Here is a 24,133-nt window from a genome sequence, read left to right as displayed (position 1 = left end):
GGGTACTTAAAAGTGAAAAAAAAAACCACCCAAATGATTATAGACCAAATTTAAGAAATTAGTCTAAATTTGAGCATTTTTTTTTTTGTGGGAAGGGAACAGGTGGAGTAGGAGGCAGGGAACGAAGGAAGATATATATTTTACTTTTGCCTTTTGACTTTTTTACTGCCATGCACTGATTTTTCGTATATTAAACACTGATTACATAATGAAAATTTTATATCTTATTAGTTACCATACGGCAAATGAAATAAAATAGATCTAAAATTCAACACCTTCCACTTAAACAGTGCTGCATGTCAGTTAATATCCAAAAAACTGGAAAAAGAAAGATGTGTGAATACAACTGTTTCGTACCCTGAGAAAAAATTCTAAACATTTTTTTAATTGAACCTCCAATTAGAAATTCATGTAGAAGGAAAGGGAGGCCAAATCCTTCATTCAATCAAGGTAAGTAATACATATTCATCATTATCTTTTAAATTTATATCATCTTTGGTTGCTGATCTCATGTGCAACTGTCGGCAATTCCACACACAATTTTAATTATGAACCGGCATCTGTCTACATACTTAAATTCTGGGGCCCGAATTGTCTGGATATTGTCAACCCTTCTCTTTCCTTTTATTTAAAGTACCTCTTACCCACCCCTGCCTTTTCTCTCATCATAGTTTTGGGTTCCCATGATGGGCTCATGAAAAAAATGTCATTATAAGTGGTGGTCACAGGAATTAAAAATCAAATCGCCATACTTAAATCTGCTTTCTGAAACACTTAAAACATCACCTTAGCAGCCTAATAATAAAAAATAACCAATTAGAGTATTAGAGAGAAAATGAAGGCAGTGTGATATGCCAACAACACAGCTTAGTGGCGCCATTAATGGAAATATTTTTATGAGATGCACAGAGCACTAGTTTTTTAATGCCTGAAATATTTATATTCTGAAGTATTTTTGAAATAGAAAGATAAATGAATGCTTTCAGATTCTGTTACCAGTGAACCAGAAAATAAGATGGTGTTTCTAATTCACTTTGTGCGTTATTTGTATGGATGACTGAAGCTATTGAAAATTAAAATGCTTAATAAACAAAGATTCATTTTTATAATTTATAAATGAGTGGTCAAAGCTTAAGTTTTTGTTTACATTTTTTGCTTGAAACTTAAGTTTATTCATAATGAAATATGTATATTTAAATACAAAGACAGGTCACAATAAATTATATATATGTCTGTATTGTTAAACCATTTTCTGTTTTGAAATGGTGTTGATCTTAGCAATGACACAAGACATCTTTAAGCTCATTTTGGTCGTAAAGAAATTTGTGTCTATGTGAACGGCGAGAGAGAAGAGGGGTGGGGGCTGGATTTTAAGGAGGCATGGGAAACGGGAAAACAGCGTAGTAGGAATGAAGGAGATTGTACTTTAAAATATCCACTTTAACATTTCACTTTCTTTTTCCCAAATCCAATGTAAAAACAGGTTCAAGAGACATCTGTAGATACAGTTGAGGAGAACTGACAGTCGATAGAATATTCATTTCTGTTTCACAGACACCTATGCGTCCCTCTTTAAAAAATCCCAGTCCCGGGTCTATTTAGAATGGTCTGCAGTCAACTGGATTTAACCTCACCCGTGGTTTCAATTTTTCTCACAAACCATTCATGGGTAATAACTTTTCAAGATTTCTAATGTGACGAGCATTTGTCAGGAGGGTCCACCTGCCTATCACACCTAGTCAATCACAGACGGGACCCATCAAAAGTCTGTGGTTCAGAAGTCCCCCATTAAGAGGTTCTTAGCTTTACTCGCCGCATCCTAATGGATCCTGTGGACTGGAAACCTTTGCAACCACGGTGATTAAAGAGCTCAGTGATGTGTCTTGCACTGACTCTGTCTCTCCTTCTTCACTGCACATGCCCTGGTTAAGGCGCCACGATCCATGCAGAAATACCAAAAGCCCTGCTGCTAATTGCTTTCTTTGCCTTGGCCGCCCTCGCCTTACCCTGCTCTCCACGGCCAGCACAGGCCAGATGTGTTCTCTACTCGGAAAACCCTCATGCCTGCTGGATATCATCAAATCGGTAATATTCGAGGTATTTCACATCACTCTTCTCATCTCCCCTCGCTAGCCTTTAACTCCAACCCTCCAATCGGGATAAACAGATGTACGTGACAGTCCTCCAGATATACTGGCTACAGGTTCAGCACTGTCCCTTAGTTCAGCATCCCTTTGTCTGGAATGCCCCTTCCCTCCCCATGTTTTTTTCAACCTGCCTCTCTGCCTACTAAAATTCTACCTTCCCTCAAGGCCAGTGTGACAAACCCATTCTTGACTGGCCCAACGGGAATGGCCTGGGAGCAACCTTCTGCCCCTCCAGTATTTAGAGTCAGCGTCCTCTGACGCTTAGTTATATACTCCTTCCTCTTCTTAAAAGAAATTTTTTTAATGTTTATTTATTTTTGAGAGAGAGAGACAGAGAGACAGAGAGACAGAGCACGAGCAGGGGAGGAGCAGAGAGAGAGACACACACACAGAATCTGAAACAGGCTCCAGGCTCTGAGCTGTCAGCACAGAGCCCGATGTGGGGCTTGAGCTCACAAACTATGAGATCATGACCTGAGCCAAGTCGGTGCTCAACCGACTGAGCCACCCAGGCCCCCCCACTCCTTCCTCTTCTTAGATTCTAAGATCCTGAGCAGGATCCATATTTTACCCTTCTCTGGATACAGTGAAATATCACATCCTGTGCCTTTCACACAGTAGGGGTTCAATCAATAGTGACTGAATAAATAAACAATAAATGCACAAACAAGCTTTTTATTTAGTCAAAAACTTTTACAGGAGATTCTTGTTTTGTTTTGAAGAAACCCAGGTGAGTGTCTAAATTATCTCAGTTATGCCTCTCTAAACAGGGTGTAGATTTATATGTGCCAAGTTCGATGCTAGCATGTTTTAAGTAGAGAGAAAAAAATGTTTCTTTACATTAGTGCTTTCTTCAAAGAAGATGGACATCATTTAAGATACAAGATTTTTCACTTATCTTGAGGATCTTTTCAAAGGAAATTGGTACTTTGAAGCAGTAAACATGATATAGCTATTTGTTTGGGTTTCTTTCCTACCAACTCAGCTAAGGGAAATCTTAGTTCATATGGGCTGAATCACTGACATGACTTTTAAAGATAAAACAATTTGAGAAGCTGAAAATCAAAGGGGTCCGTATTTTTACCACCGTGTGTACAGATTTTGAACAAGCGTGGTTAATAATTCACTTTTTAAAATTCAGTGGAACACTTTTTAAAATTCAGATGTTAGAAAATGTGCTTAATGTCCAGCTTATAAAATAGCCATGTTCATATCATACTTCAAAGATGCTAGGAAGCATGATGTAATTCATAGTGTCGGGGGCCATCTTTCATTTTTACCTTTTCCCTTTTATCTAAACCCTTCAACACATTAATTAAATGTCTATTAAGTGCCATGCATCATACTAGCACAGAAATGCATGGCAAGCTCAAAAAGACATGGTCGTTGTGTGAATTTTGCTTATATTTAGACCTTTCTTTACACAAAATTTAATAGTGTCAGAACTGAAGCCATTGGCATTCCCCTAAAACCAGCTCTTCTGCTTGAGTTTGTGATTTCTGCTGACAGCATCATTTCTCTCCCTTGATTTGAAAAAGCCTCAGACTTGCCAAAGCTCTCAATATGTGCCACACAAACTATTGCAATATTCTTCCAATTCTATGTAGCAACCCCAGTCTTTTTACACTTGAAGGCATTATACAAACATCTGGGTTCATTTTCTTTTTTTTTTTTTTTTTTTATTTATTTTTGGGACAGAGAGAGACAGAGCATGAACGGGGGAGGGCCAGAGAGAGAGGGAGACACAGAATCGGAAACAGGCTCCAGGCTCCGAGCCATCAGCCCAGAGCCTGACGCGGGGCTAGAACTCACGGACCGTGAGATCGTGACCTGGCCGAAGTCGGACGCTTAACCGACTGCGCCACCCAGGCGCCCCTGGGTTCATCTTCTTAAAGCTTATTACTTACTACTAAGGACTAATGACTCACATAGACTCTTGAGGCAATATATAAAATTGTCCCAATCTACCTTTCTCTTCTTAATATGCCACATTTTTTTTTTGTAAATCTACTTCCAGCTTCTCTCAAACTCAATTATTTGCTATCCTACATACACCTTACCCATTTCTTCTTCTGTGTATTTACTCAAGATGTTCTTCCGTAGGACCTACCCTTCCTTCCCTACATAACCACAGAAACTGAGACATCATTTAAGAAATATCATAAATAGCAATCTTTCTATAAAGTCTTACTGGACTTTCACAGATGGCTCAGCTTTGTCATCCCTGGAAACCCATATTTCATCCTATGTATTTTCTAAGGAACCCCCACATTCTGCTTCACTCTAATAGTCCCCTAGGCTATATAATCCCAAGGCAGACATAGCTTTATTTCCCATTGTTCAGAGTAGGTGCTCAAAAACTTTGGTTTGTTTGTTGATATTTCTGGTTATAAGTCTTATTCTGAATCCTATGTTATCTTCTAAATTTTACATTAAAATGTGGCACGAGTGATCCACATGACTTCCTTACCATTCAGAAGATCAATAATGAAACCTGGTGAAGGGAAGGGACTCCTGTCCAAGGTGCATGAGACATGGGTGCTCTGTATGTAGACTCCATTCCACCTCTGGTTTTCTTTTAACTTATTTCTTGACTTACGCTTCCATGTTTATGTTTTTCCCTCAGAACACAGGGATATTCTCTGGCCTTTTGCTTATCTCTGCTAGTAGCACTCAAGGATTAAATTTTTCTGACTTCTGGGATATACTAAAAAAACGATAATTGCCTTTCTAGAGTATTGCTAATTTCTATACTAATCTCCAAAGGTTGTGCAGAAAAATAAAACTAAAAGAATCCCAACTGAATCTCAGTGTTTACTTTTAAAATTCAAATTAGTTGCCAGTCAACATAGGTGGTATTAAAGAGTGGGGGGGGGGCAAATAATTAAAGGTAATATAATGAGGATGTGTGTATACATATTTATATTAATCAATTACATACATTAAAAGAAAGAAAAATACCGCAGCAGGTTCCTTAAACACCTTTTTCTTTTCTAGGTCTATTCCCATTTATGCAGTCTTACCATATTACCAAAGATGAATTACAACATAGAAGGAAAAAGAAGGAAAAAAAAGTAGAAAGAAAACAGATGAATCTAAGCTGAAAATTATAACTCCACCTTTTTTTTCTGCTGAAGTTTTCCCAATAGCTATACTCTTTCTTAGATTTGATTTACACCCATGACTTTGTGATAGAAGGCAATGGTTTTCCCAATAAATGTCCCTCTTGAAATGTAAAGTAAATTAAAAATAACTATAGTGAAACTGTAGATTATTTAGGGTGGATGGGTAGAAAAACACTTACCCCCAGTTGCCACAGTGATTTCACGTAGGAAATGGCCATAAAATGGGAAATCGAAGGACAGATTCACTCTCTGCAAGGAACAACAACCAGAAAAGAAAATCAATAATGTACATAATCGTAAATGTAAAATGAAAGCCTTCCAGTTAAAAAAGAAATGATGCTTCTACTTTGAACTACTATTATTGCAGTTGACTGTTCGACCTTGAATCCCTGGTGGTAATAAAGGATTTCTTTTCTCTGGTAATTAAGTGTTCGAAGTATGTGAGAAGAAAAAAGTTGACTGTGATGGTCTATTGGTCTGTTCTTTGCTTACAAAAAGAATCTGGAACTTTCAACTCTGATTCAAGCTATTCTCTCCAATTCTCTTAGTCGTCCACTGAGAATCAGTTCAGTCATTATGGTGAGCAATTTATTTTAGGATTCTATTTTTAGTTTTATTAGTTTTCTCCAACACAGTAGAACATGTCATCTATCAAGTTTCACTGAATAAGACAGCAAAAAATTTATTTTATGTAATTATGTATTCAATTTGTCTTCTGTACATTTCATAATGAAAGGCGGTTTCATGTAACAAGATAGCTTGCACTCTGATCTAGACCTGCAGATATTTTTATTTTTGGTGTGATAAACTCTCTGTATTTGGTATATTATGTCCACTTTAAAAAGCACAGAGTCAAAGAATAAAAAAATGCTGCTTATTGGAGAACTACTTTGCCTACTTAACTACTTTAGAAGAAAACTGGAGAGACTTAAGAAGAAAGCTCATAAATTTCACCCCTCTTTGTCCGAAAAAAAGGGACCATATATACATACATATATATGTAGTTTTACTTATTATTGTATTATTTATAAAATATGTATGTATTTATATTTTTATATCATATATTTATATATTAAATACCCATATAATTTATATAATAAATATATATATTATACACAGTAAAATAAAAACAAAACACAACAAAGCAAAACAAAAAACCTTAGATTTTTCATATGTTTGAAGTGATACAAACCAGATATATTATTATTAGGCAAGAAGCAAGAAAAAAGTGAGTTATAACAAAAATGACCAACTGAAATAAAAGGAGACAGAAAGAAATTAATTACCTGGTTTAGAGCCCAAAAGCACACACAAATTACCTACAGCAAAAGGTTTTCATGTTGAAATTCAACAGTCTATATTACAGCTCTCCCAATATACAAATTAAAAAAAAATAGGTATATCTAGATTGAATTTTGCTCATTCCAATTTTGCAAATGATCGCGTTTTTACATCCATCAGAGATTTCTAATGACTTATTTGGCATGAAATTAATGATTCAAAATTTACAGTAACTTTCAATTAGGTTTTCATTCCCTCCTTTGTAATGAAAGCTGCATCTTCCGAGAGGGTTTATCACCATTTTTATTTTATGCTGACTGATGGGAACAACAAAACCCATTTTCACGGCACTAACGGAAATGAGTGGTTACTAATAACCCTAAAATAAAAGCTTCCAATGGCAAAATTGGGTATCTCATAAAAGACATCCAAAATAATTTTATAAAGGCGCTTGCTGTGGTATATTGCTCTTCATCGTTGTAATTTATTTCCATGCTCATGAGCAAACTGGTAAAATTCATCACCCTTCGGAACCCTTACTTCCAGAGTAGGAGTTTGGTTTAAATATGTATTACTCACAAATGCTATCAATTACTCTACCAAAGATGAACCAGAGGAATAGGATATTAGTGTCTCTGCCACCACAAACATTTCAATATTTTTAAAAGAAGAATGAGACACACACATATGTAAGTTTGACTTTTCTTGAGAAATAAAGACATTCTCAAGGAAATTTTGTTAATATATTATTCTGAAGAACAGTATCAATAATTGAAATGCTTCCCTGTGTAAAGGACCAGTTTACCCTAGTTACCACCATGACCGCCTCACGGACACTGAAGGAACAGCAACGCAAATTTAGAAAGATGCCACCTTCTCAATAACGGTGAAATCCACCATTTCTCTGTGGATAATACACTCCAAATGTAGGTTCCGAATGACTTCCTCCTAGGCTTGGCTCCAATTCCCCTAGAAGTCATTCTCCATATTATCTAGCCCATCACTCCCCCACTTGAAATCATTCAATCCAGATCCAACCCTCTCTGAAATCATGTCAAAATGGTGACAATGTGTTCTAAGGCCCAACACTAACTGGCCCCTGCTACCTCACAATTTTCTCTTCACATTTTCTGCTCCAGCAAGTCTTCTAGAGCTTTCTTTTAGTTCCCTTGAACCTGCCACCTTTAAGCATTGGTTCTGGTACTGCTACAAGCTGTCGCTTATGACTGTCATAGTCTTTCAAATTTGGTTGGCCATGGCTTCCATATTCTTTAAGCCTTGGCTTAGTTTGATTGGCACCCCAAATACCAACTCCGACATAAGGATTTAGGGGCAGATAGTTTGTTTGGAAAGTAATCAGGAAGTATTTGCTACAGAAAGTGGGAAAAGCGAGACAAGGAAAAGAGCAATCAGTAGTAGATACACTACTAGGTATGTTACTGTTATAGCTAGTTCTCCTCTTGGAGAGCCTCTGAGAAACAAGAAGGAAAACATGCCTTAGAATCTTCTCACTGGATGTCAGGAGGCTGGGACATTTATCCATTAACTCCCATCTCCTACCAACTGGAGGTTAATTCCCCTCCTCCCCCAGACTCCCTGTGCTTGTGCCTTCAGACAGAAAGAAGAGACACAGCACTTGAGCTGGTAAGTTGCTGATATAGTAGAACTGCCCTCCATGGTTTCAGGTGAACTCAAGGAGGCAGAAGGGATAAGGGACAAAGCATCAACAGGGACTAGCTAGGTCACATCCGCAGAAACTCCTACTTTGACTTCTTAGCTCAAGGTATGCCTTCTTACGATATCCTACCTAGCATTCTCTACATATACAGACTCACATAAAGCAACTGCATAAGATTCAGACAATAACTGCATCAAAGTGAAACTAACTTAGTGTCAGAGTGGTTAAGAACAGCTTAAGAGGAAAACTAGAATTTGAACCCACATGTGGTGGACAGTGATGGCAATGCTCTTACTTACTGAGATGTTAAAACAAAGCGGTGAGAAAAGTCATACATAAAGGCAAGTTTTTGAAAATTATTATCATGCCTCCTTAAAACACATAACTGAAAAATATTAAAACATAAACAGGAAAAACAAAAGCTCTGGAATTTTATAGAGTGCTTTTTCTTCCCCCAGGGAGTGCTTTGTGGTTTTTGTTTATTTGTTTGTTTGTTTGTTTGTTTGTTTTCATGGAGTGCCTTGACACTAAATGATTATATATTCAATATCATTACCCCTGGGTAATTAGATCATTATTTTTCCTCAGTATGGTATATAAAACAGGCATGTGGGTCACTGAAGAAAAGTCTTATTTACTCGTTCATCCAGTTGACAACATTTACTTAGCACCTTATATATACCAGTCCCTAAATCAGAGGCTGAGGATACAACAGTCAATAGGTCCCACCCATTCCTTCCTTTGGGGAGTTCACACAGTGGTGCAGGAGAACATCACCTAAGGATAAACAATAGGGCTAGGCAGGGGCAGAATAAGGCCCAAGACAGGCGACCTAACCCAGAGGAGATGTCACTGAAACTCTTTTAAAATGACAAACGGAAGTTAGCCAGATGAGACCTTAAGGCATGGAAGCAGAAGCGATAGGTCAAAATAGGGGTAGAAAGTAAAACTGGAAGCCTGGGTGGCTCAGTCGGTTGGGCGTCTGACTTTGGCTCAGGTCATGATCTCGTGGTTTCTGGGTTCGAGCCTCGTATGGGGCTCTGTGCCCACAGCTCAGAGCCTGGAGCCTGTTTCTGATTTTGTGTCTCCCTCTCTCTCTGCCCCTCCCCTACTCACGCTCTGTCTCTGTCTCTCTCAAAAATAAACATTAAAAAAAAAGAAAGAAAGCAAAACTGAAAGGACTTTATGATTATTCGAAGGACATTTAAATCAGGAGTGAGGGAGGATAGTCTAGGAAAGAGGACAGGTTTGTAGCGGGGTGACTAGTGGACTATTGTGCCATCAATTGAGATAAAGAGCTATTTTGGTTAGGTGTGAGAAGATTAATGACTTAAGCATTCTTTACGTAATAAAAAATCAATAAGAATGACCCCAAGTTGAATATGCAACATGGGACACTTCTGCAACCAGAAAGGCTAACCAGAACCCTGGATTTGTCACAAAGTCACTGTAAACAGAAGCAAGCATAATATTGAAACCCTGGTGTAGTTACCAGACCCTGAGCATTATCCTATCTTGGATCTCAACCCTTAAGAGATATTCCATGTAAAAGGGGTAAGGGTTTGGGAAACTTGTCACATAACTAAATTAACAGTCTGGGCAAAATACAAAATAAAAGCTTAGAAGTGAAAATTTCAAGAGCATGGGCAACACACCTAGAATCAACTGAATTGGCTACCTTCTTAAACTCTGTGGAAAGGAGTGAATTATCTGAAAGGAGAAATGGTAATTTCGATACAGACAAATGGCATACGACTTCTTCATCTGCGGAAGGATAAATTAACGGAACATTCTTTGAAGAGTCTGTAGAAGTATATGAAGAGAATCCAGACAGTTGGGTGCAGATTTATGGCAGGTACAGCCATGTATGACAGTGACCTTTAAAACCACATCATGCCCTCCTGCAACATGCCCCATGAAAATACTCTTGGGAACAGACCATCAGGCTCCATTAGGGCTATCCTCTCAGATTTCCAAGGCACTTCTTGTTGCCTCTTTTACATATTGTTCTTATGCCTGTTGCTATCTGTTTTCAGACTAATTATTGTGATCTCTGCTAACTCTTTTTAAATAACAGAGGAATTGTAATCCTAAGTAAACACTATTCCAGTTTAACTTGCTTGCCTATTTCTCAGTGGTATTACAATGATAAATTAATTTGTCAATGCCGGTAAGACCTTGAAGACAGAAACCTAATACAAATTAAGAATATGGAGTGGGCACACTTATAATTCTAAAAGCTACTTTTTAAAATGTTGTTAATAAAAACTTTTTGTTTGAAGACAGCTTCTTATGTACGGTAGTAAAGCTACATTTTTCTGGTTCCCCCAAGTCTTTATGTCATTTGTATAAGACATAATCCTGGTGAAAAGCTTGTGGCAAGAAAATTAGTAGTAACTAAACTTTAAGTAATTGCTAATTTCATGAGTTCATGATAGGAAATGGTCCAAAGAATTTAGGGACTATTCATTTATGCAAGAATGAATTCATTAATTGATCACTAATTTCTATCCACGTATTTCAACATTCTATTTTTTAAATGTTTATTTATTTGAGAGAGAGAGAGAGAGAGAGAGAGAGAAAACGAGCATGTGGGTGGGGGAGAGGCAGAGGGAGTGAGAGTGAATCCCAAGCAGACTCCATGCTAAAGTGGAGCCCACTGTGGGGCTCCATCTCAAGGCTGTGAGATCACGACCTGAGCTGATATCAAGAGTTGGATACCTACTCAACTGAGCCACCAAGGTGCCCCTCAACATTCTATTTTTAACCATTTAAACAATATTATGTTTGAGGGGCACATATTTCTACCTTGGGTCTCTCAAATTAGTGGGATATTATCATTATTATTGGAAAAATGAGATCTGAATTATTTTTTCTAAAAGAAAAATAGCTCCTTATTTGATTCCTAATAGTTGGAAGTGATGTAATATGTGTTGTGTTTAACATCAATGAAGGCAAATTGCTTTACTAATAGAATTATACCACAATTCAATAATATGTTTCTGAGCAATGTTATGATGCCCTCATTTCTGTTATATTGAAATAATCATAACTACTATATTTACTGTTGGTAGGAAAATGCAGTTAGCATTTAATATATTAGACGTTATGCTAAGTATTTTTGCCTATATTTAGCAAGTATGAATGGTAACATTAGAAGGCGAAAGTAAGATAAGAAACAGGAAACTTGCATAGTCAGGAAGTATCTTGAAGAAAGATATTTGATAATTATAAAAGGAAACACAGTAACTTTATAGTGAAGGAGCAAATTCTAGAAGGCATCCCCTGAAGCAGGTGATCATAGTTAACATCACCAGAACCAGGAATAGTGACATCATGTACCTTCTGATACGATGCACAAGTAAGGACAGAATGCCATTTCTGTAATGTCACAAAAAGTAATTTGGTCTGAAAACAGAGACCTGTGTTAAAACAGGGAAGAAATAGCAGACAAACACCAAATCAGCGACACTGTATGAAATAACTATCCAATACCCTTTAAAAGTATCAAGTTCATGAATGACAAAGACTGAGGAAATGTCATAGATTGAAGGAGGCTAGGAGACTGGACAAATGCACGCGATGTAGGTCCTAGACTGGATTCTGAAGAAGAAAAATGGATGGTTTGGGACAATTAACCAATATGAATGAAGCCTTACACTGGTTAAGAGTACAGTAGCCGTGTTGACTTCTTGTTATCAACAATTGTACCATAAGCATATAAGGTGTTCACACTGAGGAAAGCTATATGGGAACTCTTTCAACATTTCTTGAAAGTTTTTTTTTATATTTATTTATTTTTGAGAGAGAGAGAGAGAGAGAGAGAGAGAGAGAGAGAGAGAGCATGAGTGGGTGAGGGACAGAGAGAGGGAGAGAGAATCCAAAGCAGGTTCCAGGCTCAGAGCTGGCTCAGCTCCAGCTGTCAGCACAGAGCCCAGTGTGGGGGTCAAACCCATAGACCGCAAGATCATGACCTGAGCCGAAGCCAGAAGCTTAACTGACTGAGCCACCCAGGCACCCCCCCATTAAATAAGCCTGAAATTAAAAAGAAACTTTACAAAAACAAACAAAAACAAGTAATAAGTTGAAACTACTAGAAGTAACAGAGCCAGAATTTCAATCCACAAATGTTTGACCCCACATCTCTTGAGTTTTGACCACTATATCATACTATCTCCCTTCTTTTATAGCAGGTGCTTCTTTTCCTACCTGTTATCAGACTTTCCATAACTGTGTTTTCTCTCTGGGACCCTTAATACTGTCAGTCATTCATGTTTTTGTTCTTAGTAGACAATAATTTCCTTTAAAATGTTGTCATAATAAGACATAGTCAGAAGGCTCCCAGATGCATGAGGCCAAAGCCATAAAAAAAAAAAAAAAGAGAAAATCTGAAGAAGGTACAGTCTTCTCAGATGAAAGTGCTGGGCCCGGACGACGGAGCAGTGCTGGGCAGAGCCACGCTGAGCCACAAGCCACTGAAGCCTGATGGAGCCATGCAGGTGCCCTCTCACCAGATGAGCACAGCCTGGACTCCACTGTTTTTGTTTTTGGTTTTTTTTTTTGCACATTTGGGGTTTAGGTGCATCCATTTCTTACCCTCCAAGGAGGGATCCAGGGGCCAGTTTTCCTAACTTACAGAACCTTTGCTTTCTTTTTTACAGTTCTCAATGGTAATTGGCTGTTAACTGGTTTATTCACCTATTTAACTGAAATCGATCTCCTTGCACAATAATATAAGAAGTAATATAAACTAAAGGACAGGAGAGTGGTATAAATAGGACCCCATACGTATGCACGTATGTAGCTATAGAAACAGAAACATGTGAATGGACAGGCTTCCACAAAAAGCAAACATGAAAGGAAGAAATGGGCAACGGAGAGGGATATACATGGACGCAACAGCAACACAAACTTCTTTGATATCCCCTAAAGGAAAATCTGGCTTCAAAACCATAAGTGAGCTGAGTGTATTTCAGAAATAAAGTAGCTGCCGTGGGCAGTATAACTCACAATGTTTTTTTTCCCCCACGGAGAATTTTTTTTTTTTTAATAAAAATGGAATTTTAACCAAGTCTCACACCCTTGGAGGAGTGGATGGGACATGGGTCGTTAATCCGGTGACTAAAAACACTGGAAGCCTAATTAAAAGATCACAATGTTCACGAGAAGGGGCTAATCAATACGTAAATATACGGACAAGAGCCGGGCTATTCCTTTTAGGAATAAAGCCCATCAATTGAATTGATTTTCTGAGTTGGAAATTCTAACTGCTCCAGTACTTTTTTGGTAACAGAACCAAGAATTTAAAATTAACCCTGCACATTGAATGATGCGCTGCACGGGACCGTTCACATGCTAGGAAACAAAATGCAATCATTGTGCAGTTACCTGATACTCGTTCAGATGAACTGGGGTTAAGTGAACTATCACCATATCTTTTGACCTCTCACATTTCATGGTTTCCAGCAAACATGTGGCTTACAGTTGCTTGCCTGTATTTGCACATTTTGAGAATTATTCAAATTAGTTTGTGGGGATATTTACCATTCCGGCCGGGTGTGGAGGAACACTGTTGAAGGGCACAGAGAAAAAAAATAACAGGGTTTTATAAAGAAGCCTTTGGAGGGTAGGTGGGTGGAGGGTGAGAACCAGAAGCCACTTCTGGACTTTTCACACTATTCTACAAGCAAGGCAGTGGATTCTGCCAGGCTTCTCACGCTGAAGTGTACATGATAATCACCGAGGGTTCTCATTAAAATACAGATTCTGGGGGCGCCTGGGTGGCTCAGTCAGATGAGCGTCCAACTCTTGATTTTCGCTCAGGTCATGGTCTCAGGGTTGTGAGATGCAGCCCCATGTCGTGTCCATGCTGAGCTTGGACTCTGCACAAGATCCCCCCCCCCCCTGCCCCTGTCCCACTCTGCTTTTAAGTGTGTGCGCTCCCATGCTCTCTCTCTCTCTCTCTCAAATTAAAAAAGAAAATAGAGATTCTGATTCTGTAGGTCTGGGGGTAAAGGGGTGGAAATTCTGCATTTCTAACAAGCTCCCAAGGCTGCTGATACTGCCCCAGGGACCCCACTTTGAACAGCAAGTCTCGATGTCACATCACGGTCTTTGAAACACTAAGACCATTGCTGTAAGGAAAGTTTGGCAAGTGTGAAATGTGTTAAAAGGGTATACAGACTTCATTCTGGATAACATGGTCTCACTTCACCTGGTAACAGTTACATGGCCTGGAAATTTCCATTTCAGGAGTTGAAGCCCAGAGGTACCTACTAGCCAGGACCCAAGCAATGATTTGTGGCCACACTACACCTGAGGGCAATGACACTCTTCTGTTAAGTCCTTGACTGGTGATTGTCCAACAGGGCAGGGCAGGAAAAACACTGTCTTCCCTTCTTCCCCGTCAGTGGAAAATAACTAAAAAAGTTAAATGTTTGCATGGTGATTGTTAATATTAATGGAATGGACGCCACGGAGTTAAGCATTGCACAAATGTTAAATCGTGTAATACTAATGACAACCTGAGAAGGTAGGTACAATTATCCTTCCCATTTTACAGATGAGAAAAGTGATGGCAGAGCAAATAACACACTCAAAGTCACCCAGGTTGTAGTTCGCAAAGGTGGGGGACTCAAATCCAGGTAGCCTGTTTCTAAGTCTGCATATGTAAACACAGTATCGAGCCGCTTTTTGACTGATATGTTCAGATCTGGAATTCAGTGAAGGCCAGGTTCATCAGGAGAGTAACTAATTCAAAACTTGATGACGGGGTGAAATTGAAATTTAGGCCAAGTTCAATTTTAACGTTTCATCTTTCTTGGTTAATTTCTCTTTTTTAAGTTTTTATTTGGAAATAACTTCAAATTGAGGTTACAAAAATAATGCAAAAAACCCTCCATACTGTTTATGCAGACTCACCAATTTTTAATAATTGGTCACATTTGGCAACTTCTGGATTTTTCAAAAGCTGTGTAAAAATGTATGCCCTCCCAAAGCAGCTTCTAAGAGCTGCTCCCATAGGAAAACCTACCAATCTCTACAGCCTACTCTGCAGGGTATCAGGATTCCGGTGGCTAACTCTTGCCCCATTTATCAGCAGTGAAGCTTACTTGACATTTTTTCTCAGGCAGCTGCTTCATAATAAGGAATTCCTGGCGATTCATCACCAATTGAGAGTGGCTACAGGTGGTTCACTTCTAGTCCCACTGGCATTTTAACAGACAACCTCCACTAAAGAAAGAGACACCAGCTTTCTGAGGCTGGAAACCCAGGCACAGCAGGAGTTCTAACAGGATAATAATTTATGAACAAACCATGTGAGATTTTGACTATTTTCCCTAGTAAGCAATAGGCTATATTTTGGTAAGAAGAAATAGACAAAAAGAAAGATAACAAAAATTGGTATAACCAACATTTTTAAAAGATACTAACATACTAGCTTGTCCAAGCAATCCCAATCCCAAAATGTCTTTTATCTTTTATCTTCTGTACTTGAATATTTTTCACAAGAATTAAGTCTCTTTGCTTTTAGTTGTGTTCTCTCTTAAAGAGGATTCCATTCCATTTACATTTTGCTAAGTTTTCAGTGTTACAAAATATTTCCCTGCAAAAGAGTCATGTGAAAGCTTTATCATTTTATAACTTCAGGGTGAGAATATGTTTTGTGGTCACTTTTCTAAAATTAACTGTTATTAAGTCTTCACGGACTCACGGAGCGATCTCAGAAAAGATGATCAAAAATAGGTTGGAGAACAGAATCTAGAAAACAAGAGTAAACGAAATTATTTATTCCATCTGAGATATGGCTGTGCGATCTCATTTTTATAGCTCTATGATTGTAAAAGGCTAATGTGAATGAAATCTTCTAAGATTTCACAGAAGCCTCAAGTGTTTGCCTCACTTGTGACTCTGAAAACTGGGCAGAGATTCCTTTATCTAGAATATTTTACAGCCATCATTGGTAACAGATGATGAAATTAAGGTTACCCCTATGACTCTAATTTTATAGAAACAATGGTGCCTGTCCACTAAAGACACAATATGGAGAAATAAGATGAAATTGAACTGAAATAGAATAAAATCATGTGTGATTAAAAAAAATGTTCTTGATTTGGAAAACGAAGTCTTGTTATACACATGAAAACTGATCACTGTGGGCTTCATAAAACTATCTTAAAACTTTCCAACATCGCTTCTATGTCTGAGGTGGTTCCTAGATTCAGGAAGGGTCTCAAGGGTATCTTAAATAATCACTACTATACATCTGTTTAGATGATGATATAAGTAAAAGGAGTTTACTAAACTCAGCACATTAGGTGAGGAATGTTTAATCTGTACCATTACAACCATCAGCAGGAGAAGGAATAGATCTTTACATGTATTTATTTACTAGCTTTAAGGCAGGCGGACCAGCTCATTTCCCTGGGATACAGAGGAACAGAACTCATTTACTCTAATCTCATGTTAGTTTTGTGGAATAGAACAGAGAGATATCTTCATTTTCTGTTTTTAAAAAAATGTTTATTTTGAGAGAGAGAGAGAGAAAGAGCACGTGCATGCATGCACACAAGCAGGGGAAAGGCAGAGAGAGAGGGGGAGAGAGAATCCCAAGCAGGATCTGTACTGTCAGGACAGAGGGAGACACCAGGCTCGATCCCATGAACCATGAGATCATGACCTGAGCCAAAATCAAGAGTCTGACACTTAACTGTCTGGGCCACCCAGGCACCTCACCATGCCCTTATTTTCCATAAGGGCCCTCAAATAATACTTTCTTCAGGACAGAGTGAATTAGTCTCAAAGATCAGTGACTTAAGTAAATAATAATAATAGTAAAATCAACTAATCAAACTTAAAAATTTAGTTAGAAAGACTCATGCAGACAAAACTCATCCTAGTCTTTTATTAAACTAGAGGAAAATCCTAAGAACAAAGGCAAATAAGGCCAAGTTGATAAACTGTAAATGTCTTGGCTGAAACGGAGCAATTCAAACACTAGAGCAGCAAGTGTATTCAAGCAGCCGAAGTGAAAATAAATAAAAACAACTTAACTGTTAGTGTGAACAGACCTGAGGCAAAAATGTGTAGAGAGTAGCCTAATCTAGATAGCAAATTAAGTAGACTTTTGAGTTAATCATTTAGAAAAATCAGCACTTATCAACAGATTTTCTGATGCACAGGAAAAAAAAAGAAATTGTGCAGAATGAGAAAACGAGGCACAGAGAAGCCAGAAACCAAGCTGTCACCATGGACATTCACATTTAGCCCGTCAACATCAGCATTATGCCAACAGGAGACCTATGGAGGTGTTAGTTGAAATGATGTTATTTTCTTGGAAAAAACAAACAAACAAACCCCAGAAGGCTTAATTTTTTAAATGAAGGTTTCTGTGTATATTCACATAGTCTGAGGATCTCCACCAAGAACAGCCCGATTTTTAAAATTAAAAAAAAAAAAAGACCACATCAAAAAACATACAAATCTCACAAAAAACCTTACCTGCATTATGATAGAGAGGGAACAGAATTTCATTTCATGTTGCTGGGGTTTCTTATATAAAGTATCAATCTTCCTACCAACATATAGATATTTTTTTTTTAAGTTAAGAGTGTGTTTATGTCTGGCCAAAAGCACACTGGTGTCTTCTTGGCCAAAAAAAAAAAAAAAAAGAGGGGAGGGGTTACAATATAGATATAAATATATAGATACATATCTGTCTATCGGAGACTCTTAGAGATCACTTGGGAATTAACTTATTTGGGGGTTATTTTTTTGTTATAAAGAATAAAGACTCTCAAATAGCACTGCCTTACAATCTCATTTTTATTTGATATTTTCAGTGTCCTTTCATATCCATTTCATTTTTAGTCTCAAAATAGCACTAGAGATAGTCAAGGCAGGCATTTTTTTCCCCTTTCTTCCAGGTTATAGAATTGAGGCACAGAGAGGCCAGAAACCAAGAAAATGAGTTTTGGAGCCAAGGTTTCATGACTTCTAACCCTGGATTCCTCCCACCAGGCCAGTGGTACTTCTCTAGAAGCTGTGAATCAGAATTTCATAAACTGTGGTTTCAGAAAGCAAAATAGTTTTAATTTGACTGGCTATTGAATCCAACTTTGTGCCCAAGCAATATATTAAGTAATATGGATATAGAAATATAGAGGAAAATATCAAAACTGTGGAGTTTGAAGGTCCACACAGAGGAGAAGAAATAAATCCAGACTTGTTCCTAGGTTTATAGTCAGAAGCTTCTAGATCTGCAGTCTGACAACTGTGTGACTTTGAAGAAAGGACAAAAATATCCAAATAAGTACCAGTATTTGAATATAAAGCGTCTGGCTCATTGCATGCCATATGGTAGGGACTTATACAAATTTTTCACTTTCCTTTGTCTAAGAAAACATGCTCTTTCCTTTAATCTGTCAAAGTTAAAACTAGGTTTTAACATCTGCTTTTTTTGCAATAATGATTTAAGAAATGTTATTTAAACCTAAAAGGATAACGGGGAGACTATAATCAAATTGTAGCATACATACATAATATAAATACTAATGTGTGTGGCTTCCACATGACCCATGTATGAGAAGGGAAAAGAAATCAGTGTGTTTCGACATGTGAGGTAAATGATTTTCCTCTGCCCTGAAAGTTTTCCTAAGTTTTCCTCTGCCCTGAAATTATAAGATATTTTTTGTGGATGGGAGAAAAGGGAAAACTTCTACTCCAATTCTACTCTCTTCCTCTTACTAGAATATTAATGGAAAACTCCAACATGCTGTGTAGACTGCATTTATAAATGGTGGTGGTGGAGGGAAAATATTTCTTTAAAAAATCATGCTTCCAAGTCAGACACTGCTTTTTATCTTTCTCTGCACAGTTCTGAGGCAGCTGGAAGGAGGAGGGAAGGTGCATCTTTAGCAAAACCGAATCTTCTAGCTTTCTCACTCAACTCCTGCTTATCTAGAGCTGGGTTAGTTAGCCAAACGCCCTTAGTATGCCCCTAGCCACATATATCTTTTCTCTTTTTTGTCTGATTTGTTGACAGAATGCATGCTCTTGGGCATGAAACTACATTATTTGGTGATAAGATTTGAGAATCTCCCTCTTCCCTTAGGGCTTAAATTTAAGTCCTGTCTCCAACTAAATTACCAGAGAGCTTTGCATCAAGGATCATGAAGATTATGACATCAACGAGCCTGATTAATAAAGTGAATGTGTTCTTTCCCATTTGCCATTTCCCCTTCTGCTAAAGCCTCTCAGTAACATCAAGGGAGAGAGTAGCTGTACTTTGGTGCCTGGGTGGTGTGGGGGTAGGAGGGAGCATGTTTATGGACAGTATTGAGCCCCCTGGTGATACTACTACCTTAGCATTACAATTCTGTCATCATCCCCCCAAACCTGATTCTACCCCCAGGAAGGCGTAACAGAAATGGAGCAAATCAGGCAAGATTGGAAAGGTGGGGAGGCCAACTGAGGAAATTTTTAAACACGAGTCACTCTTTAAAATTTGGAAATCTCAGACTAATACTTAACCATCACACTTAAGAAAGCAAGAACGTATGTAGAAAAATATTTTAAAAAAAATTTTTTTTCTTAAGTTTATTTTTGAGACAGAGAGAGACAGAGCATGAACGGGGGAGGGTCAGAGAGAGAGGGAGACACAGAATCGGAAGCAGGCTCCAGGCTCTGAGCCATCAGCCCAGAGCCCGACACGGGGCTCGAACTCACGGACCGCGAGATCGTGACCTGAGCTGAAGTCGGACGCTTAACCGACTGAGCCACCCAGGCGCCCCTAGAAAAATATTTTTAAAAGGAATCTATTAACTAAATTTATAAGTTCCTAGACATAAGACTTACTTAAATGAAGGACTCTATATGGCAAATTTTTCCAGGAAAGAAAAAGGAGGCTAAGAAATATCAATTCTATTGTTGTAAAGGGAAGTGTGGACCTAGGGGTGTGTGTGTGTGTGTGTGTGTGTGTGTGTGTGTGTGTGTGTGTGTGTTCTGTTGATAATGACAGGAAAATGGGTACAGGACCGATTTCTAACTCTAAGAAATGTTCGGTGATAGCTAAAATTCTTGTTGTTTTCTTTTTAATTTTTTAATGTTTATTTTTGCTAGAGAGAGAGGGAGAGGGAGAGAGGGAGGGAGGCACAGAATGTGAAGTAGGCTCCAGGCTCTGAGCTGTCAACACAGAGCCTGACATGGGGCTCGAACTCACAAGCCGTGAGATCATGACCTGAGCTGAAGTCAGATGCTTAACCAATGAAGCCACCCAGGCGCCCCTAAAATTCCTGTTAAAAACCAGAACAAACAGACTGTGACAATGACAGAGCTGAAATAATAAATGTTGCTACCAGTGATACATATTTAAAAATCTGAGCATGGAATACCAAATAAGTTTCCAAGCTGAAGCTCACGATTTTGTGCTTGGTGTCAAAAGCGAAGTGTCACCCCCACACTAACAGGAAGAAAAATGGACCATTACAGCATCATGATTTATCTTGAGACTAATCAGAGAATTGAGGTCACACGGTAACCAAGAGAACCCTACTCCAACGAGAAAAAATATTCTTCAAGGCAAGACAAGACACATGAGTGGCCGCACTTTCGGGAGAGCACAGCAAAGGAAAGTGAGTAAGCAGAACTCCGCTAACACTTTAACCGATGACCTTCTTTGTCTGCCTCGAGATTTCATCCGTTGTGGCTGACAGCAGAACTGGGCCAATTTATGGAAACTTCAATTGGATGCACCCAACATTTGAACTTTTACAAAGCGTATTAGGTACTGCAATATTGTGAGCAGATTGTCAAATGCAAGAAATTTCTGATAGACATTGTCCTAATCTAAAACTTTCTCATTTTCTTTTTGAAAATCTTGTTCTAAACCCAACAGGGAATCATTTCTGAATCTGTCATTTTGTCTGGGGTTGCCTGAATATGGAAAAGAAAAGGGATGATGGAATTCATCATCAGCGGAGATGGGGACTTTGCTTGCCTCTCAGCCTCAGACCACATGTGCTCTACACTGACAATTCAGTGAATAATCTCATGGTGAGTTATAATTAATTCCATTTTAGCTGTTAGCAGTTGTTCTCTTAAAATAGGAAAGTCTGCACATATACAATGAAGGATTTGGGCCCCAAATTTTGATATAACCATCAAATCAGTGCCACTTTATATCTCTAAAGTCATTCTCCATTAGTTCTCTCTCTTTCTTTTTGAAATTGTCTTCTTTAATGTTTATTAATTTTTGAGAGGGGAGAGAGAGAGAGAGAGAGAGAGAGCACGAGCAGGGGAGGAGCAGAAGGAGAGAGGGACACAAAATCTGAGGCAAGCTCCAGACTCCGAGCTGTCAGCACAGAGCCCGATGTGGGGCTCGAACTCACGAACAGTGAGATCATGACCTGAGCTGAAGTTGGACGCTTAAATGACTGAGCCACCCAAGTGCCCCGTCTGTTAGTTGTATCGTTAAGTCAGTAATGGTCATAACATTTGAAAGGTTAAAGTTGTGTTTTCCCTTTGTCATATCAAACTGAAAAATACATGAGTTCACTGATGTATTCACTTATGATGATGATAAGATCACTGGTATTATCTGTGATAGCAAAACTAAGTAACTTTTCACTAAATGTTAAATCAGGTATTTATGAGAAAAATGACTATCAAAAACTGCTGGAACCAAGTGGGATATACTTTACAGACACATTGTGAGTGTGGGCTTGGCTGCCTAGGCTAAAAGCTGAGTTTCATCACTTAGTGGTAGCTGGAGGCCTCTAGGCAGCTTATTTGATTTTTCCCTTACTCAGTTCTCTCATCCACAATACCTGGATGGCAATCATATTTAAATCATAGGGTTATTATGAAGATTGAAAAGCTAATCCATGTAAGCATTCAGCCTGACAGGTAGAATAGGACACCACTGACCAAGGAAGGTAAGTGAGGCCTGAATTGATATCCTGTCATCCCCACTATACAGAAACTACACCTCGTTACAAGTTACATTACTTGTTTAAGGAGCCAACGCTGGTAAAGGATAAACTCAGGCTGAAACATGTTCGGAGACTTCCAGATTTAATTTTTTTGCCCTTTATATCAAACTTTTTCACTGAGATACCTAATTTGGTTATCTGAATCAGAAATGTTTCTGGTGAAATCTTTTTCAGACCAAGAAAGTAATAAACCCATGCAAAATGGCAGATGCCAAATTCATGTAACTTTTTAAAAAATGTTCTCGGGAGGCCTGGGTGACTGAGCCGGTTTAGCGGCCGACTTCGGCTCAGGTCATAATCTCATGGTTCGTGGGTTCCAGCCCCGTGTCAGGCTCTGTGCTGACAGCTTGGAGCCTGGAGTCTGGTCCAGATTCTGTGTCTCCCTCTTTCTCTACCCCTCCCACACTCATGCTCTGTCTCTGTCTCACTCTCAAAAATAAACATTAACAATTTTTTAAATGCTCTCTAAATTCATAGATTAAAAGAAAACAAAATCATCCAAGAGCAATCTCAACTTTGAATATTCAATTCATTATCTTATTAGAGAAATTAATGGTTAATTTAATTAATTAATAGTTAAATTGAGAGTGGCTTCTCAAAATAATTCTTTTTCACTTTCTATAATACCTTATATTCAATTATGAATCTAAATTGCAATTGCAGAACTAAATAGTAATAAGTGATCGTAACAAACAACATTTATATGCCAATTAAAGCCAACATTTTTTCATAGCAGAGAAAAGGAAACTCAAAATGTCAAAGCACTTACCGCAGCTTGCCGGTGAGTATTGGACAAAATTCCATGGATCTTCACTTTGTCTTTTTCCATCTGGTCTATGTTCACCCACAAATTCCGGCTGGCTGAATCGGAGGGACCATATATCCGAGATATATAGTAATTGTGATCTGTGTCCTCCTGTAATAAAAGAATAATGCACATCAAGAACAGAGATAGCATGGAAGAAACTTGAAGGCATTACGCCAAGTGAAAGAAACTAGACAGAGAAAGACAAATACTGTCTGTTCTCACATATATGCAGAATCTTAAAGAGGTGAACTCGGGGCGCCTGAGTGGCTTAGCCAGTTAAGTGACTGACTCTTGATTTCAGCGTAGGTCATGATCTCACAGTTGTGAGATCCAGACTTGCATGGGGCTCTAAACTGGGCATGGGGCCTGCTTAATATTCTCTCCCTCCCTCTTCTTCTGCCCCCCTCGCCCTTCCCACCAACCTTCCCCTGGACTCACACAGGTTTTTGTGCTCTCTAAATAAATAGACAGATATAAAATAAAAATACAATACAATACAATACAATACAATACAATACAGTAGCTGAACTCATAGAAAAACAGAGGACAATGGTGGTACCAGGGGCTGTGGGGTGGGGGGTGTTGGCTAAAGAGTACAAATTTCCAGTTATAAGACAAATACGCTCTGGGGATGTAATCCACGGCATGGTGACTATAGTTAACAATACTGTATTATATACTTGCAGGTAGCTAAGAGAATAGATCTCTCACCACGAAAAATAAATGGTAATTATGTGATGTGATGGAGGTGTTAGCTAATGCTATGGTGTAATCATTTTGCAGTATATAGTACACCAAATCAACAGGATGTACACTTTAAACATACACAATGTTCTATATAAATTCTATCTCAATCAGGCTGGGAAAAAAAAAGCATTTAAGTCACTATATACCCAATGTATATAATTGCCAGAGTTATACACAGAGTTCCATTAAAAAGAAAAAAAAAAGCCCTCACAAGGAGAAAAAACCCACAAAACCCTAGAGATACTGTCCCTAAAATTCTTTAAAAGTCAAACAAAAATGATATTACGCAACTAGAAATATTACTATTCTTCAAAATAGCCAGAGGAGTTAAATAACCTCTAAGGGAAGTGAATTAG

At 38.3% G+C, this 24,133-nt stretch overlaps 1 protein-coding gene across 2 annotated transcripts in view; it reads right to left on the bottom strand.

Moving 5' to 3' along the window:
• PLXDC2 (plexin domain containing 2) overlaps positions 1-24,133 on the bottom strand; it is a 445,690-nt gene that overhangs the window by 192,273 nt on the left and 229,284 nt on the right. For both annotated transcript variants that reach the window (XM_047865279.1, XM_047865278.1), the window contains 2 exons: positions 22,992-23,138; positions 5,452-5,521 (listed from right to left, as the gene is read on the bottom strand). In XM_047865279.1, coding sequence (XP_047721235.1) covers positions 5,452-5,521; positions 22,992-23,138 — 217 coding nt within the window. The remainder of the gene's footprint in view (positions 1-5,451; positions 5,522-22,991; positions 23,139-24,133) is intronic.

This window comes from Prionailurus viverrinus, chromosome B4, assembly GCF_022837055.1.
Source record: "Prionailurus viverrinus isolate Anna chromosome B4, UM_Priviv_1.0, whole genome shotgun sequence".
NCBI classification, from domain to species: Eukaryota; Metazoa; Chordata; class Mammalia; order Carnivora; family Felidae; genus Prionailurus; species Prionailurus viverrinus.
This window is presented reverse-complemented; position numbering and strand designations above follow the sequence as displayed.